The sequence below is a fragment of the Brachyhypopomus gauderio genome, unplaced genomic scaffold, assembly GCF_052324685.1.
Source record: "Brachyhypopomus gauderio isolate BG-103 unplaced genomic scaffold, BGAUD_0.2 sc105, whole genome shotgun sequence".
NCBI lineage: Eukaryota > Metazoa > Chordata > Actinopteri > Gymnotiformes > Hypopomidae > Brachyhypopomus > Brachyhypopomus gauderio.
The window spans coordinates 536,935-553,939 of NW_027506926.1; the positions used below are offsets into that span (position 1 = coordinate 536,935).

General features: G+C 42.1%; 1 protein-coding gene and 1 long non-coding RNA gene across 2 annotated transcripts in view; one reads left to right on the plus strand and one right to left on the minus strand.

Annotated features, from left to right (window-relative positions):
• The window catches only part of LOC143497285 (uncharacterized), a 377,240-nt gene that overhangs the window by 148,834 nt on the left and 211,401 nt on the right, over positions 1 to 17,005 (plus strand). Inside the window, exon 4 of the mRNA XM_076993173.1 lies at positions 15,808 to 16,709. Coding sequence (XP_076849288.1) covers positions 15,808 to 16,709 — 902 coding nt within the window. The remainder of the gene's footprint in view (positions 1 to 15,807; positions 16,710 to 17,005) is intronic.
• Positions 8,783 to 12,635, minus strand: LOC143497305 (uncharacterized). Its single transcript, XR_013125806.1, has 4 exons — positions 11,383 to 12,635; positions 10,211 to 10,763; positions 9,132 to 10,120; positions 8,783 to 9,058 (listed from the first exon to the last, which is right to left on the minus strand). It is a non-coding gene; the product is annotated as an uncharacterized LOC143497305 (long non-coding RNA).

Here is a 17,005-nt window from a genome sequence, read left to right on the forward strand (position 1 = left end):
ACTGGACAGGAGATAAGCAAATAGATGGAGGCAGGTAGGTAGTTATGTTGGTAGATAGATAGATATGTGTGTTTGTGTTTGTGTGACTTCAGAAAGCATGTGCTGAAGTGACAGATCTGGACGTTTATAATGGACTAACTGCATAGATTACTGCCATTATCTAAGGACCTGCTTGTTGGAAACATCATATGATACATGGATGAGGTCTCCTACCAGGACACAGAGAACCTCATGCCAGCACGCCTTGTTTGGCTAAAGCCTGAGGCTTCTCACCATTTGGTATGACCTAATTTGTTACAAGCCACATCTGGACAGGAGGTAAGCAAGTATATAGAGGCAGGTAGGTAGTTATGTTGGTAGAAAGATAGATAGATATGTGTGTTTGTGTTTGTGTGACATCAGAAAGCATGTGCTGAACTGACCGATCTGGATCTTTATAAGGGCCTAACTGCATAGATTACTGCCATTATCTAAGTACCTGCTTTTTGGAAACATCATATAATACATGGATGAGGTCTCCTACCAGGACACGGAGAACCTCATGCCAGCACACCTTGTTTGGCTAAAGCCTGAGGCTTCTCACCATTTGGTATGACCTAATTTGTTACAAGCCACATCTGGACAGGAGGTAAGCAAATAGTTGGAGGCAGGTAGGTAGTTATGTTGGTAGATAGATAGATATGTGTGTTTGTGTTTGTGTGACTTCAGAAAGCATGTGCTGAAGTGACAGATCTGGACGTTTATAATGGACTAACTGCATAGCTTACTGCCATTATCTAAGGACCTGCTTGTTGGAAACATCATAAAATACATGGATGAGGTCTCCTACCAGGACACGGAGAACCTCATGCCAGCACGCCTTGTTTGGCTAAAGCCTGAGGCTTCTCACCATTTGGTATGACCTAATTTGTTACAAGCCACATCTGGACAGGAGGTAAGCAAATAGTTGGAGGCAGGTAGGTAGTTATGTTGGTTGATAGATAGATATGTGTGTTTGTGTTTTTGTGACTTCAGAAAGCATGTGCTGAAGTGACAGATCTGGACGTTTATAATGGACTAACTGCATAGATTACTGCCATTATCTAAGGACCTGCTTGTTGGAAACATCATATAATACATGGATGAGGTCTCCTACCAGGACACGGAGAACCTCACGCCAGCACGCCTTGTTTGGCTAAAGCCTGAGGTTTCTCACCATTTGGTATGACCTAATTTGTTACAAGCCACATCTGGACAGGAGGTAAGCAAATCGATGGAGGCAGGTAGGTAGTTATGTTGGTAGATAGATAGATATGTGTGTTTGTGTTTGTGTGACATCAGAAAGCATGTGCTGAAGTGACAGATCTGGACGTTTATAATGGACTAACTGCATAGATTACTGCCATTATCTAAGTACCTGCTTGTTAGAAACATCATATAATACATGGATGAGGTCTCCTACCAGGACACGGAGTACCTCATGCCAGCACGCCTTGTTTCGCTAAAGCCTGAGGTTTCTCACCATTTGGTATGATCTAATTTGTTACAAGCCACATCTGGACAGGAGGTAAGCAAGTATATAGAGGCAGGTAGGTAGTTATGTTGGTAGAAAGATAGATAGATATGTGTGCTTGTGTTTGTGTGACATCAGAAAGGATGTGCTGAACTCACCGATCTGGATCTTTATAAGGGCCTAACTGCATAGATTACTGGCATTATGTAACTACCTGCTTGTTGGAAACATCATATGATACATGGATGAGGTCTGCTACCAGGACACGGAGAACCTCATGCCAGCACGCCTTGTTTGGCTAAAGCCTGAGGCTTCTCACCATTTGGTATGACCTAATTTGTTACAAGCCATATCTGGACAGGAAGTAAGCAAATAGTTGGAGGCAGGTAGGTAGTTATGTTGGTAGAAAGATAGATAGATATGTGTGTTTGTGTTTGTGTGACAGCAGAAAGCATGTGCTGAAGTGACAGATCTGGACGTTTATAAAGTACTAACTGCATAGATTACTGCCATAATCTAAGGACCTGCTTGTTGGAAACATCATATAATACATGGATGAGGTTTCCTACCAGGACACGGAGAACCTCATGCCAGCACGCCTTGTTTGGCTAAAGCCTGAGGCTTCTCAACATTTGGTATGACCTAATTTGTTACAAGCCACATCTGGACAGGAGGTAAGCAAATAGTTGGAGGCAGGTAGGTAGTTATGTTGGTAGATAGATAGATAGGTGTGTTTGTGTTTGTGTGACTTCAGAAAGCATGTGCTGAAGTGACAGATCTGGACGTTTATAATGGACTAACTGCATAGCTTACTGCCATTATCTAAGTACCTGCTTGTTGGAAACATCATATAATACATGGATGAGGTCTCCTACCAGGACACGGAGAACCTCATGCCAGCACGCCTTGTTTGGCTAAAGCCTGAGGCTTCTCAACATTTGGTATGACCTAATTTGTTACAAGCCACATCTGGACAGGAGGTAAGCAAATAGATGGAGGCAGGTAGGTAGTTATGTTGGTAGATAGATAGATATGTGTGTTTGTGTTTGTGTGACATCAGAAAGCATGTGCTGAAGTGACAGATCTGGACGTTTATAATGGACTAACTGCATAGATTACTGCCATTATCTAAGGACCTGCTTGTTGGAAACATCATATAATACATGGATGAGGTCTCCTACCAGGACACGGAGAACCTCATGCCAGCACGCCTTGTTTGGCTAAAGCCTGAGGCTTCTCACCATTTGGTATGACCTAATTTGTTACAAGCCACATCTGGACAGGAGGTAAGCAAATAGTTGGAGGCAGGTAGGTAGTTATGTTGGTAGATAGATAGATATGTGTGTTTGTGTTTGTGTGACTTCAGAAAGCATGTGCTGAAGTGACAGATCTGGACGTTTATAATGGACTAACTGCCTAGCTTACTGCCATTATCTAAGTACCTGCTTGTTGGAAACATCATATAATACATGGATGAGGTCTCCTACCAGGACACGGAGAACCTCATGCCAGCACGCCTTGTTTGGCTAAAGCCTGAGGCTTCTCAACATTTGGTATGACCTAATTTGTTACAAGCCACATCTGGACAGGAGATAAGCAAATAGATGGAGGCAGGTAGGTAGTTATGTTGGTAGATAGATAGATATGTGTGTTTGTGTTTGTGTGACATCAGAAAGCATGTGCTGAAGTGACAGATCTGGACGTTTATAATGGACTAACTGCATAGATTACTGCCATTATCTAAGTACCTGCTTGTTAGAAACATCATATAATACATGGATGAGGTCTCCTACCAGGACACGGAGTACCTCATGCCAGCACGCCTTGTTTGGCTAAAGCCTGAGGCTTCTCACCATTTGGTATGACCTAATTTGTTACAAGCCACATCTGGACAGGAGGTAAGCAAATAGATGGAGGCAGGTAGGTAGTTATGTTGGTAGATAGATAGATATGTGTGTTTGTGTTTGTGTGACATCAGAAAGCATGTGCTGAAGTGACAGATCTGGACGTTTATAATGGACTAACTGCATAGATTACTCCCATTATCTAAGGACCTGCTTGTTGGAAACATCATATAATACATGGATGAGGTCTCCTACCAGGACACGGAGAACCTCATGCCAGCACGCCTTGTTTGGCTAAAGCCTGAGGCTTCTCACCATTTGGTATGACCTAATTTGTTACAAGCCACAACTGGACAGGAGATAAGCAAATAGATGGAGGCAGGTAGGTAGTTATGTTGGTAGATAGATAGATATGTGTGTTTGTGTTTGTGTGACTTCAGAAAGCATGTGCTGAAGTGACAGATCTGGACGTTTATAATGGACTAACTGCATAGATTACTGCCATTATCTAAGGACCTGCTTGTTGGAAACATCATATGATACATGGATGAGGTCTCCTACCAGGACACAGAGAACCTCATGCCAGCACGCCTTGTTTGGCTAAAGCCTGAGGCTTCTCACCATTTGGTATGACCTAATTTGTTACAAGCCACATCTGGACAGGAGGTAAGCAAGTATATAGAGGCAGGTAGGTAGTTATGTTGGTAGAAAGATAGATAGATATGTGTGTTTGTGTTTGTGTGACATCAGAAAGCATGTGCTGAACTGACCGATCTGGATCTTTATAAGGGCCTAACTGCATAGATTATTGCCATTATCTAAGTACCTGCTTTTTGGAAACATCATATAATACATGGATGAGGTCTCCTACCAGGACACGGAGAACCTCATGCCAGCACACCTTGTTTGGCTAAAGCCTGAGGCTTCTCACCATTTGGTATGACCTAATTTGTTACAAGCCACATCTGGACAGGAGGTAAGCAAATAGTTGGAGGCAGGTAGGTAGTTATGTTGGTAGATAGATAGATATGTGTGTTTGTGTTTGTGTGACTTCAGAAAGCATGTGCTGAAGTGACAGATCTGGACGTTTATAATGGACTAACTGCATAGCTTACTGCCATTATCTAAGGACCTGCTTGTTGGAAACATCATATAATACATGGATGAGGTCTCCTACCAGGACACGGAGAACCTCATGCCAGCACGCCTTGTTTGGCTAAAGCCTGAGGCTTCTCACCATTTGGTATGACCTAATTTGTTACAAGCCACATCTGGACAGGAGGTAAGCAAATAGTTGGAGGCAGGTAGGTAGTTATGTTGGTTGATAGATAGATATGTGTGTTTGTGTTTTTGTGACTTCAGAAAGCATGTGCTGAAGTGACAGATCTGGACGTTTATAATGGACTAACTGCATAGATTACTGCCATTATCTAAGGACCTGCTTGTTGGAAACATCATATAATACATGGATGAGGTCTCCTACCAGGACACGGAGAACCTCATGCCAGCACGCCTTGTTTGGCTAAAGCCTGAGGTTTCTCACCATTTGGTATGACCTAATTTGTTACAAGCCACATCTGGACAGGAGGTAAGCAAATCGATGGAGGCAGGTAGGTAGTTATGTTGGTAGATAGATAGATATGTGTGTTTGTGTTTGTGTGACATCAGAAAGCATGTGCTGAAGTGACAGATCTGGACGTTTATAATGGACTAACTGCATAGATTACTGCCATTATCTAAGTACCTGCTTGTTAGAAACATCATATAATACATGGATGAGGTCTCCTACCAGGACACGGAGTACCTCATGCCAGCACGCCTTGTTTCGCTAAAGCCTGAGGTTTCTCACCATTTGGTATGATCTAATTTGTTACAAGCCACATCTGGACAGGAGGTAAGCAAGTATATAGAGGCAGGTAGGTAGTTATGTTGGTAGAAAGATAGATAGATATGTGTGTTTGTGTGACATCAGAAAGCATGTGCTGAACTGACCGATCTGGATCTTTATAAGGGCCTAACTGCATAGATTACTGCCATTATCTAAGTACCTGCTTGTTGGAAACATCATATAATACATGGATGAGGTCTCCTACCAGGACACGGAGAACCTCATGCCAGCACGCCTTGTTTGGCTAAAGCCTGAGGCTTCTCACCATTTGGTATGACCTAATTTGTTACAAGCCACTTCTGGACAGGAGGTAAGCAAATAGTTGGAGGCAGGTAGGTAGTTATGTTGGTAGATAGATAGATATGTGTGTTTGTGTGACATCAGAAAGCATGTGCTGAACTGACCGATCTGGATCTTTATAAGGGCCTAACTGCATAGATTACTGCCATTATCTAACTACCTGCTTGTTGGAAACATCATATGATACATGGATGAGGTCTCCTACCAGGACACGGAGAACCTCATGCAAGAACGCCTTGTTTGGCTAAAGCCTGAGGCTTCTCACCATTTGGTATGACCTAATTTGTTACAAGCCACATCTGGACAGAAGGTAAGCAAGTATATAGAGGCAGGTAGGTAGTTATGTTGGAAGAAAGATAGATAGATATGTGTGTTTGTGTTTGTGTGACATCAGAAAGGATGTGCTGAACTCACTGATCTGGATCTTTATAAGGGCCTAACTGCATAGATTACTGGCATTATCTAACTACCTGCTTGTTGGAAACATCATATGATACATGGATGAGGTCTCCTACCAGGACACGGAGAACCTCATGCCAGCACGCCTTGTTTGGCTAAAGCCTGAGGCTTCTCACCATTTGGTATGACCTAATTTGTTACAAGCCATATCTGGACAGGAGGTAAGCAAATAGTTGGAGGCAGGTAGGTAGTTATGTTGGTAGATAGATAGATATGTGTGTTTGTGTTTCTGTGACTTCAGAAAGCATGTGCTGAAGTGACAGATCTGGACGTTTATAATGGACTAACTGCATAGATTACTGCCATTATCTAAGGACCTGCTTGTTGGAAACATCATGTGATATATGGATGAGGTCTTCTACCAGGACACGGAGAACCTCATGCCAGCACGCCTTGTTTGGCTAAAGCCTGAGGCTTCTCACCATTTGGTATGACCTCATTCATTACAAGCCACATCTGGACAGGAGGTAAGCAAATAGATTGAGGCAGGTAGGTAGTTATGTTGGTAGATAGATAGATATGTGTGTTTGTGTGACATCAGAAAGCATGTGCTGAACTGACCAATCTGGATCTTTATAAGGGCCTAACTGCATAGATTACTGCCATTATCTAACTACCTGCTTGTTGGAAACATCATATGATACATGGATGAGGTCTCCTACCAGGACAGGGAGAACCTCATGCCAGCACGCCTTGTTTGGCTAAAGCCTGAGGCTTCTCACCATTTGGTTTGACCTCATTCATTACAAGCCACATCTGGACAGGAGGTAAGCAAATAGATGGAGGCAGGTAGGTAGTTATGTTGGTAGATAGATAGATATGTGTGTTTGTATTTGTTTGACATCAGAAAATATGTGCTGAACTGACCAATCTGGATCTTTATAAGGGCCTAACTGCATAGATTACTGCCATTATCTAACTACCTGCTTGTTGGAAACATCATATGATACATGGATGAGGTCTCCTACCAGGACACGGAGAACCTCATGCCAGCACGCCTTGTTTGGCTAAAGCCTGAGGCTTCTTACCATTTGGTATGACCTCATTCATTACAAGCCACATCTGGACAGGAGGTAAGCAAATAGTTGGAGGCAGGTAGGTAGTTATGTTGGTAGATAGATAGATATGTGTGTTTGTGTTTGTGTGACATCAGAAAGCATGCTAATAGTTAATAGTTAGTCAGTTAATAATTTTGCTGATCTAGTAAAATATACTATATTGATGCTATCTTAGTTGCATTTAGTTCTTTAACAAGTCCTTGTAAGATTTCATTATGAACACAATTACAAATGTGCACTGAATTCCATAAAACCCTTCGCAGCATTGGGGGTTGAATAAATTTGATCAATCAATCAATCAATCAATCAAAGTTTATTTGTATAGCGCTTTTCACAACACATGTTGTCACAAAGCGCCTTACAGGATTTAAAAGGTTAACAATACTACGGGTCCAGAACCCTAATGAGCAAGCCAAGGGCGACAGTGGCGAGGAAAAACTCCCTAAGATAGTGGGGAATAGGAAGAAACCTCGGGAGAACCAAGACTCAAAAGGGAACCCATCCTCCATTGGGCGGCCCGTTAACACACAGATTACACAAAATACAGACAAATACACAAGTCACACACAAATCACACAATCAGACTAAGTAAAGGTAAAAATGAAAGTTCTGGGTTATGATATTGTCACTGTAAATGACAACTGTATGTTTTTCCGTTTGAGTATACTACGTGTTCGATAGCTTCCGTATTGTTCTATTAGCTGTTTAGTTGCTTGTATGGTCCCCCTTGTTTACTTACTTCCTTGTTTTTTAGCTCTCCTGTGTTTAGTGTCTTGTGTCCTTCTACTTAATAAATCTATTATATACCTGCATTTGCGTCACAACCGCCCCTTGAATCGTTACACCAGCACGCCTTGTTTGGCTAAAGCCTGAGGCTTCTCACCATTTGGTATGACCTAATTTGTTACAAGCCACATCTAGACAGGAGGTAAGCAAATATATGGAGGCAGGTAGGTAGTTATGTTGGTAGATATGTGTGTTTGTGTTTGTGTGACATCAGAAAGCATGCTAATAGTTAATAGTTAGTCAGTTAATAATTTTGCTGATCTAGTAAAATATACTTGGGTCCTTCCACAAGATTTTGGAATGTGACGGTGGGAATTTGTGGCCATTCATTCAACACAGCATTTGTGTTATCGGGCACTGATATTGGACAAGAAGGTCTGACTCACAATTTAGATTCCAGTTGATCTCAAAGGTTTTCAATTGGGTTCAGGGCTCTGTGCAGACCACAGTTGTTAAACCATGCCTTTATGGAGCTGGCTTTGTGCACAGTCATGGAACAGGGGAAGGTCTTCCTGAAACTGTTACTACAAAGTTGGAATCATATAATGGTGTGAAATGTCTCTTGTATACTGTAAAATGACCTTCACTGGAACTAAGGGGCCAAGGTCCAGCTTTAGCCCAATATCCTTATGAGTAATGTAACAAACCATGGTCAAAATATATAAATACACACACACAGTATCTGGCAAATGTCCTGTCGCGTAGCCAAGTTGTAGGAACAACAACAAATAACTTGACTTGTAGTTGATCAATTGAAATCAGAAATAGCTTATATGAAAGGCAAAGCCCTCTAGATTATGCTTATTATACCAAAAGAAGTTTTGTATCATTCATTGAGTTTTATCATTAATTGGGTCTTGTATACAAAATAATGTTGAAATTATACACATACTTTATTTTGAATACACAAACATGTTACAATTAGAAAAATAGTTAATAGTTAATATCAATATGACTTCCATCAGCTTGGAGGACTGCATCCATACATCTTGGCAATGACTCAAACTATTGAAGTGTTTGATGGTAGCAGGTAAAGACTGGAACAGGTCTACATGGAAGATGGTCTGGTGGTTGATGGCAGCAGGTAAAGGCTGGAACAGGTCTACATGGAAGATGGTCTGGTGGTTGATGGCAGCAGGCCAATATCCACATTGTTCTAGTTCAAGTCCAGTGGTCCAGCTTTTCATGCACTGAGAACAGCTCAGTGTTGGCAAATTTAGTTGGTACCGTCCTGAAATCAAAAAGACATGTAAGTAGTATGAATTCAGTCTTTTGCATTTAGTTGAACTGAATCAAGTTCTTACCAACAAGGACGACCTCTTTGCCACAGGTCAGCTTTAGCTGACTGGGAGAACAGGTACACTGTTGAGGTAGATGAAGCAATCTCTGTACAGCAAACATCTGTAAAGCGGGATCAACGGGCTGGGAACAACACAGACACGAGAAACAGGGAAACCGGAGTGACAGCTAGGAGAGGGGGGCGTAGCCCTACGTGACAGCTAGGAGAGGGGGGCGTGGCCCTACGTGACAGCTAGGAGAGGGGGGCGTGGCCCTACGTGACAGCTAGGAGAGGGGGGCGTAGCCCTACGTGACAGCTAGGAGAGGGGGGCGTAGCCCTACGTGACAGCTAGGAGAGGGGGGCGTGGCCCTACGTGACAGCTAGGAGAGGGGGGCGTGGCCCTACGTGACAGCTAGGAGAGGGGGGCGTGGCCCTACGTGACAGCTAGGAGAGGGGGGCGTAGCCCTACGTGACAGCTAGGAGAGGGGGGCGTGGCCCTACGTGACAGCTAGGAGAGGGGGGCGTGGCCCTACGTGACAGCTAGGAGAGGGGGGCGTGGCCCTACGTGACAGCTAGGAGAGGGGGGCGTAGCCCTACGTGACAGCTAGGAGAGGGGGGCGTAGCCCTACGTGACAGCTAGGAGAGGGGGGCGTAGCCCTACGTGACAGCTAGGAGAGGGGGGCGTGGCCCTACGTGACAGCTAGGAGAGGGGGGCGTAGCCCTACGTGACAGCTAGGAGAGGGGGGCGTGGCCCTACGTGACAGCTAGGAGAGGGGGCGTGGCCCTACGTGACAGCTAGGAGAGGGGGGCGTGGCCCTACGTGACAGCTAGGAGAGGGGGGCGTAGCCCTACGTGACAGCTAGGAGAGGGGGGCGTGGCCCTACGTGACAGAAGCATTCCACTTCTCTGAGCTTTGAGCTTGCCGTTCAGCCCAGCTGAGTGGCACAGTGCCCTTCCCTTGTGGAGGAACGTCCCTGAGAAGGTCTTGCAGTGCATTAAGTTCTTGAGCACTATCTGTAAATGTAAGACAAAAATATTACTAAATTATTAAATGTGTGACTAACAGTTATGTATGTATAATCTGTGTAACAGATTTCTACTGACCATAATGTGTTGACTCAGGCTGCTGAAATACTGGTTCAGCCACTTCAGAACTGCTCCTTTTACCTGAGTTTGGAACAAAAAGCAATGTGAGACCAAGGTACATTTTCATTATTCAACTATCAGAAGACCTGTACCATTCAAATTTGGAGACCAAAAAGAACATTTATTATGTGTAGTCGAGTTATGAGTCTTTGGGGGAAATTTTAGAATAATTTGTCCTGAATTATCCCTCTGTCTCCACCCAACACCACCAGATACGGGTTTTGCCGACCTTCTTTTCTTTGCCTATGATTGTAAAATAAAAATTAGTACACATACCAGACAGATAGATGGATGGATGAATGGATGGATGGATAGATATACAGAGAGACAACAGATACACACAGACACTGAAGACAAACAGACAGATAAACAGCAAGACAGGCAGACCGATAGATGATGGATGGATGGATGGATGGATAGACAGACGGACAGACGAGTGGCTCTTAAAAGTGCCTTTGGGTTGCTATAAAGGATAGTGAGATAGGTGGATGTAAAGAAGGATCTCAAAGGTCTGTGAAAAGAAAAAAAAAGATGTCAAAACATTTAATGTTAACATATAACTTTTCTGAGCATATTGCAGATACTGTTAGTAATAAAACAGATGTCTTTCAGATTTGCTTAAAAAGAGTATAATTAGGCCACTCCAACTAGATTTGGTAGTGCAGTGTGTGAAATGTTAAAAAATATCATTGTGCTTTTATACTCTGATAATATTTTAACATATTTATTAAATACTGCCACGTATCATGAAAAAAATCTTAACTCATGTTTTCACAATTCACATATCAATCAGCTCTAGCTGAAATGTCATTTCTATATCATTCAATAATAGACATACAGTTTGAGTAATGTTAGTCTAGACCTGTGTATTATTTAGGTATACATAATTAGAGGCACATAATTAGTCCAGCTCTAACACTAGCTAGCAAAGAACATTTTCACCTGTTAAACACCGACACGCATTCTTAGCATGTCAAAAGTAAACTTCTACATGGTGCACTCATTTTGAGTGCGACATAACTTTATAGAAATTGTGATACTAATCAAATCTCAAGTTAATTAAAGGCATGCTAGCTAATCTAAGCAAGTTTACTAAGCAAGTTTAAGCACCGGACTGCTTAGACACTCACCGTGTGGAGGGAAAGCGCGCTGTGATTCTGTGTCCAGTGGCTCGGGCGGAAGTGCACACAGTCCGACAGCTGGAAGTCGCTCACTTTCACTTAAGGCTGTATGAAATGTAGTGCCCTTAAACAATCTTTGCTTCAAACCCTTGATATCGATGGTCGCAATCGCGCTCAAATTGGATAGCAACCTTACCAATGTGTGCAGAACTTCACAGTAAGAGTCTTTGTCTGAGCACATAAATACATACGTTGGGATGTTTCCATACGTGGTCTCGCAAAATGTCAAATGTCTAATCTTTTTTTAATCCATCATTATTTAAGCTTGGATACTAATTAGTTCATTTAGGCGTATCAGAACCCGAGGAGAACCAGAAACAGAGAATAAAAGAATGAATACGTTTAGGTGAAAATTACGTAGCCAAAGACAATCCTTAAACTATGAAACATATCTCTCTCTCTCTCTCTCTCTCTCTCTCTCTCTCTCTCTCTCTCGATTCACTTAAAGATTGCTTTATTGGCACGGCCAATTTTAACAATTGTTTGCAGCAGTTTAAGAACAAACCTAAACATAAAAAGCACTAATAGAAAATAAGAAAATTTTTAAATACATAAAAAATAATAATAAAGCGATTATGTTGGTCTTTTTAGGGAAGAATTCTGACCTAATCCCACTGGGCATTACGCTCAAGACGTGTGTCTCTCTATCTCTCTCTCTCAACTCGCAAAACGTCAAATGTCTAATCTTTTTTTAGCGTTTGCTTTAATATACTGTACAGAGTAGATACTACGATCATTTTGGACACCTACTTATAGCCTAGGGATCGTTTTGGTCGGGAATCGGCGCGAGTATTTACATGTATTTGATAGCGGCGTTTCATTTTTACGCAGCGAGCTGCGTACCGATGAGTACGCATTTCAGTGCATAGTTTTGCGTACGATTTCATACGCATGGGGAATGAGACCGGGTTGACTATACAGCTTGCTGTAGTTTTATTTTCTGCAATAAAATAAAGCCAAACGGCGCATGTCTTCCTCTCAGACATTTCAATACTCCGGTGGTGTCTCTCTCTCTCTCCGTACTGTAAGGTGTCGACTCGAGGAGAGCGCTGAGTGGGCGGGGCCAGGCGGAGCCTACCTGCATGGTTGCTGAGCAACGTGACGGCGTAAAGACTAAAGACGAGAGGGGGCGGGTGCGCTGCTCCGTGCTGTGTGACTATTTTAAGCGAGTAGCGACAAATCTAGTGACTTTTTGTGGTGTTACTGGAGACTTTTGTAGATTCGGAGATGAACACACATGGTCTTCAGTTACTGTCCTCAGCGAGCAGCGGGTGCTGACGTGAGCCCCGCCCACAACACTCACGATGCAGTCTGACAGTCAGAGCAGATCCACACCGCTCCACGTCCACGCTGCAAATGAACTGCGCATGCCCAAAGCCGCCGCTGATTGACCCCGCCCCGTATTTACAGAGCCGGATGTAAATATAAATGCGTCTTCAGTGTAATACAAAATAAATCACTGAATTTAACTCACACAGTCTCCGTCAGTCACTCTAACATATTTAGGGTATTTTAATCATTTTTTTCTCTCCCACAACGTTATTATTTTACAGCAAAAACAGGTTTTATGCAAATTAGACGATGACGCCATTTTGTGACTTTTAGGACAGCCAATAGCGTCTTTCCTTACTGAGGCGTTGGCAACTTTGACGTTTTCTTGTAAACTTAAAAAAACGTGTATTGTGTTATTTAAATAACATTTAAAGAACATTTTGATCTCTAAACGGTAGCAGTCTTAAGGGTGAATTTATTGGATTTATATTTCCTGGTCGGAAAACGTAAGCAACACGTAGGAGGAGTTGGATTAGATGCAGCTCCGCCCCCTGGACCGACCAAAAGAAACTATGGACGGTGGGAGGAGTTGGATCTAGATCTAGCTCCACCCCCTGGACTTTTGCGGAAACTTGTTGGCAACGCTGCTCTTACAGACAGAGAAGAGACTTTGATGAATCCACGTACGCAGCAGTCGGTGTGTGCGGGAGAGTTAAAAAGATTGAGTATTAATCTTTTTACACGAGTATTGCTCCAAATCAATATCAGCGTTGGTATCGATATTTGGATCGATCCGCCCACCTCTACCTACCATCACCATCGGACATTACAGACCACAGGTTTCCTTATTCTCAATATCAGCATCGGGCGTTTAGTGGAGTTGCGCCTATTGTCGTGTTGGTGTTTGGAAGTGTTGGACTACTGGTTGACCTGTAAGTACTTAACTTAGTAATACGTACCACTAACACCTTTTAACCACATCTTAACCACACTATTTTGTTCGTTCCGTTACCTCACGGTTGAATCTCGTGTCTTGACTAAGTTGGTGGAAAATTCAATGTGTTAAAGTGTTTTTATAATGGATGTTGTAGCGCTAACTAACCCAGCCAGATAACGTAGCTACTTATTTGATACTATACGAATATAATTATATTTGGTTATTTTGTTTAGTAGCTCAGTGGTTCCTGTTACAAAGATAAAAGCTTATATGCTAGTTATGTTGTACGGTTTTATTACTGTAGCTTTAATGTACGAATTAATTGATTTTATGCTGTTATAGTGGAAGTATTGTAATGTTACATACATTTGATTTAGTTTGGTTATTCATTGGAGTGTTTTTACGTTTACGTACTGTTTTACGTACAGTGCTGTGGTTCGGTCTAAATCCTGATTGGAACTTTTCATGGATACTATTTGATTGGAGATAATGGTATAACTGAATGTAAACTGCTTTTTTTCTAGAATTTTAGAGATAAATGGGAGATTAGAAATTGGTCTATAGTTGGTTAGAATCTGCGGATCGAGATTTTGTTTTTTAATCAAGGGTCTAATTACGGCGCATTTTAATTGTTTGGGCACATATCCTAGGTTAAGGGAACTGTTAATCATATTAAGCAAGGGCCCTGTAATAGTTGGGAGTAGGTCTTTGAATAGACGGGTTGGAACTGGGTCTAATATACATGATGTAGGCTTAGACGAACGAATTAGTGTTGTGAGCTCTTTTTGTGATATAGGATCGAAGACATTTAGCTCAGTAATATTTTCGGATGCGTAGTTACTAATACTTATACTACTGGGGTTGGATTGGAGGTTAGGCTGTGATGTAGGCCTATTATGACTCTGTAGTCGGATATTATCTATGTTATTACTAAAAAAGTTTAAAAATTCATCACTAGTGTGTGTAAGTGCCGTATTAGAACTAGTGTCATTGATATTTCTTGTTAGTTTTGATACAGTCGCGAAGAGAAATCTAGGGTTATTTTTGTTGATTTCTATTGTCGAGTTTATAAACGGCATGTTTATATTTGACTACGGCGTCTTTCCATGCGATTCTAAACACTTCTAGTGAGGTGGATCTCCATTTGCGCTCCGCTGCTCGAGCTGCCTGTTTTAGAAGACGAGTGTGGTCGTCATACCATGGTGCAAGCTTTTTCTCCCTAATTAATTTTGTTTTAACTGGAGCTACACCGTAGAACATATTCCACAAATATTCTATTTGCAAGCAAACAACGTTATTTTCAAACGAAAACAGTGACTTACAAATACAAAATGCGATTGTAAATTCATATGTGACGTTCAAGCAAATGCACAGCAACTTTCTAATACGTCACACTATACGCACAAATACGTACGTACAAAATATGTCCTTTGTGGATCATGTGACTTTTTGCACACTTTTAACAGGAGTGCTTTCTAAAGAGGCCAACATCATTTTTACCTTTAATCAACCTGGAAACATGGCACAATGAGTAATCGTGTGCACAGGTGAATTTTCTGTGATATGTTGGTGCTGCCCATAGATTAATTCTCTGATGCACAATAATTAAAAAGATCAAATCACACTGCTGGAACTCATAAGGAGCTTCAACAGACCAAAGCAGCTCTGCAGCACCATGAGAGAGAAAGGAAGGAAAAGAATAACTTTGAAAATAAAGTTGATGAACCCTACAAAATAAAAGTCCCTATAGACTGGCACATAGAGTGACACTGAACAAAACAAAGAGAGACACGTATCACAACATAGACAAATGTTTTCATTTTAGTGAAGTAAGGAGGTCTAGCACTGTCTCCTGATGGTCTTTAGCATGAATGTCTTTAGAATTAATGTCTTTAGCATTATGCAGAGCCCAAATGGTTCTTTGTCATGATTGCAAATTCATTGTGAGAAGAAGATGAAACAATGTCTTTTTCCTCTAGGAATTAATGCTATCCACTTTCCTCAACAGGTAAACTTTACCTACAGAAACACATTTACATGTGAGGAGTATGTCAGACTGCTGAAATCAGTAAACATGGAAAAGGAGAAAAGCTACAACTGCTTAGAGTGTGGGAAGAATTTTACTAAACAAAGTGATCTCCAGAAACACCAGCGCATTCACACAGGAGAGAAGCCATATTACTGCTCAGAGTGTGGGAAGAGTTTTACTACACAGGGAAGTCTTCAACGGCACCAGCGCATTCACACAGGAGATAAGCCATATCACTGCTCAGAGTGTGGGAAGAGTTTTACCACACAGAGTCATCTCAACGTACACCAGCGCATTCACACAGGAGAGAAACCATATCACTGCTCAGAGTGTGGGAAGAGTTTTACTACACAGGGAAATCTCCAGAAACACCAGCGCATTCACACAGGAGAGAAGCCATATCACTGCTCAGAGTGTGGGAAGAGTTTTACTCAACAGAATAGTCTCAAAACACACCAGCGCATTCACACAGGAGAGAAGCCATATTACTGCTCAGAGTGTGGGAAGAGTTTTACTACACAGAGAAGTCTTCAACTGCACCAGCGCATTCACACAGGAGAGAAGCCATATCACTGCTCAGAGTGTGGGAAGAGTTTTACTACACAGGGAAGTCTTCAACTGCACCAGCGCATTCACACAGGAGAGAAGCCATATCACTGCTCAGAGTGTGGGAAGAGTTTTACTACACAGGGAAGTCTTCAACTGCACCAGCGCATTCACACAGGAGAGAAGCCATATCACTGCTCAGAGTGTGGGAAGAGTTTTACTAAACAGAGTCATCTCAACGTACACCAGCGCATTCACACAGGAGAGAAGCCATATCACTGCTCACAGTGTGGGAAGAGTTTTACTACACAGGGAAGTCTCCAGCAACACCAGCGCATTCACACAGGAGAGAAGCCATATCACTGCTCACAGTGTGGGAAGAGTTTTACTCAACAGAGTCATCTCAAAGAACACCAGCACATTCACACAGGAGAGAAACCATATCACTGCTCAGAGTGTGGGAACAGTTTTACTACACAGAGTCATCTCAACGTACACCAGCGCATTCACACAGGAGAGAATTGTTGAGATTTACATTTTAATCCCTTCATATATTGTTTACATTACAGTATTGATCAAGCAGCTTATCATAATCCATATATAATTTGACCAGTCTTAAAGTATTAATCAAACTTCTAATATTAATCACTTTATGTTTTGCTTACAGTATAGTATTAATCAAATAGCTAATTATCAAGTGTGTCTGAGAAAAGGCCTGTATGCTCTGTCCCATATTCCAAGTGCCTGTCGTTTTCTAAAAGAACAGGATGCTTAAGAAGAAGAATAAG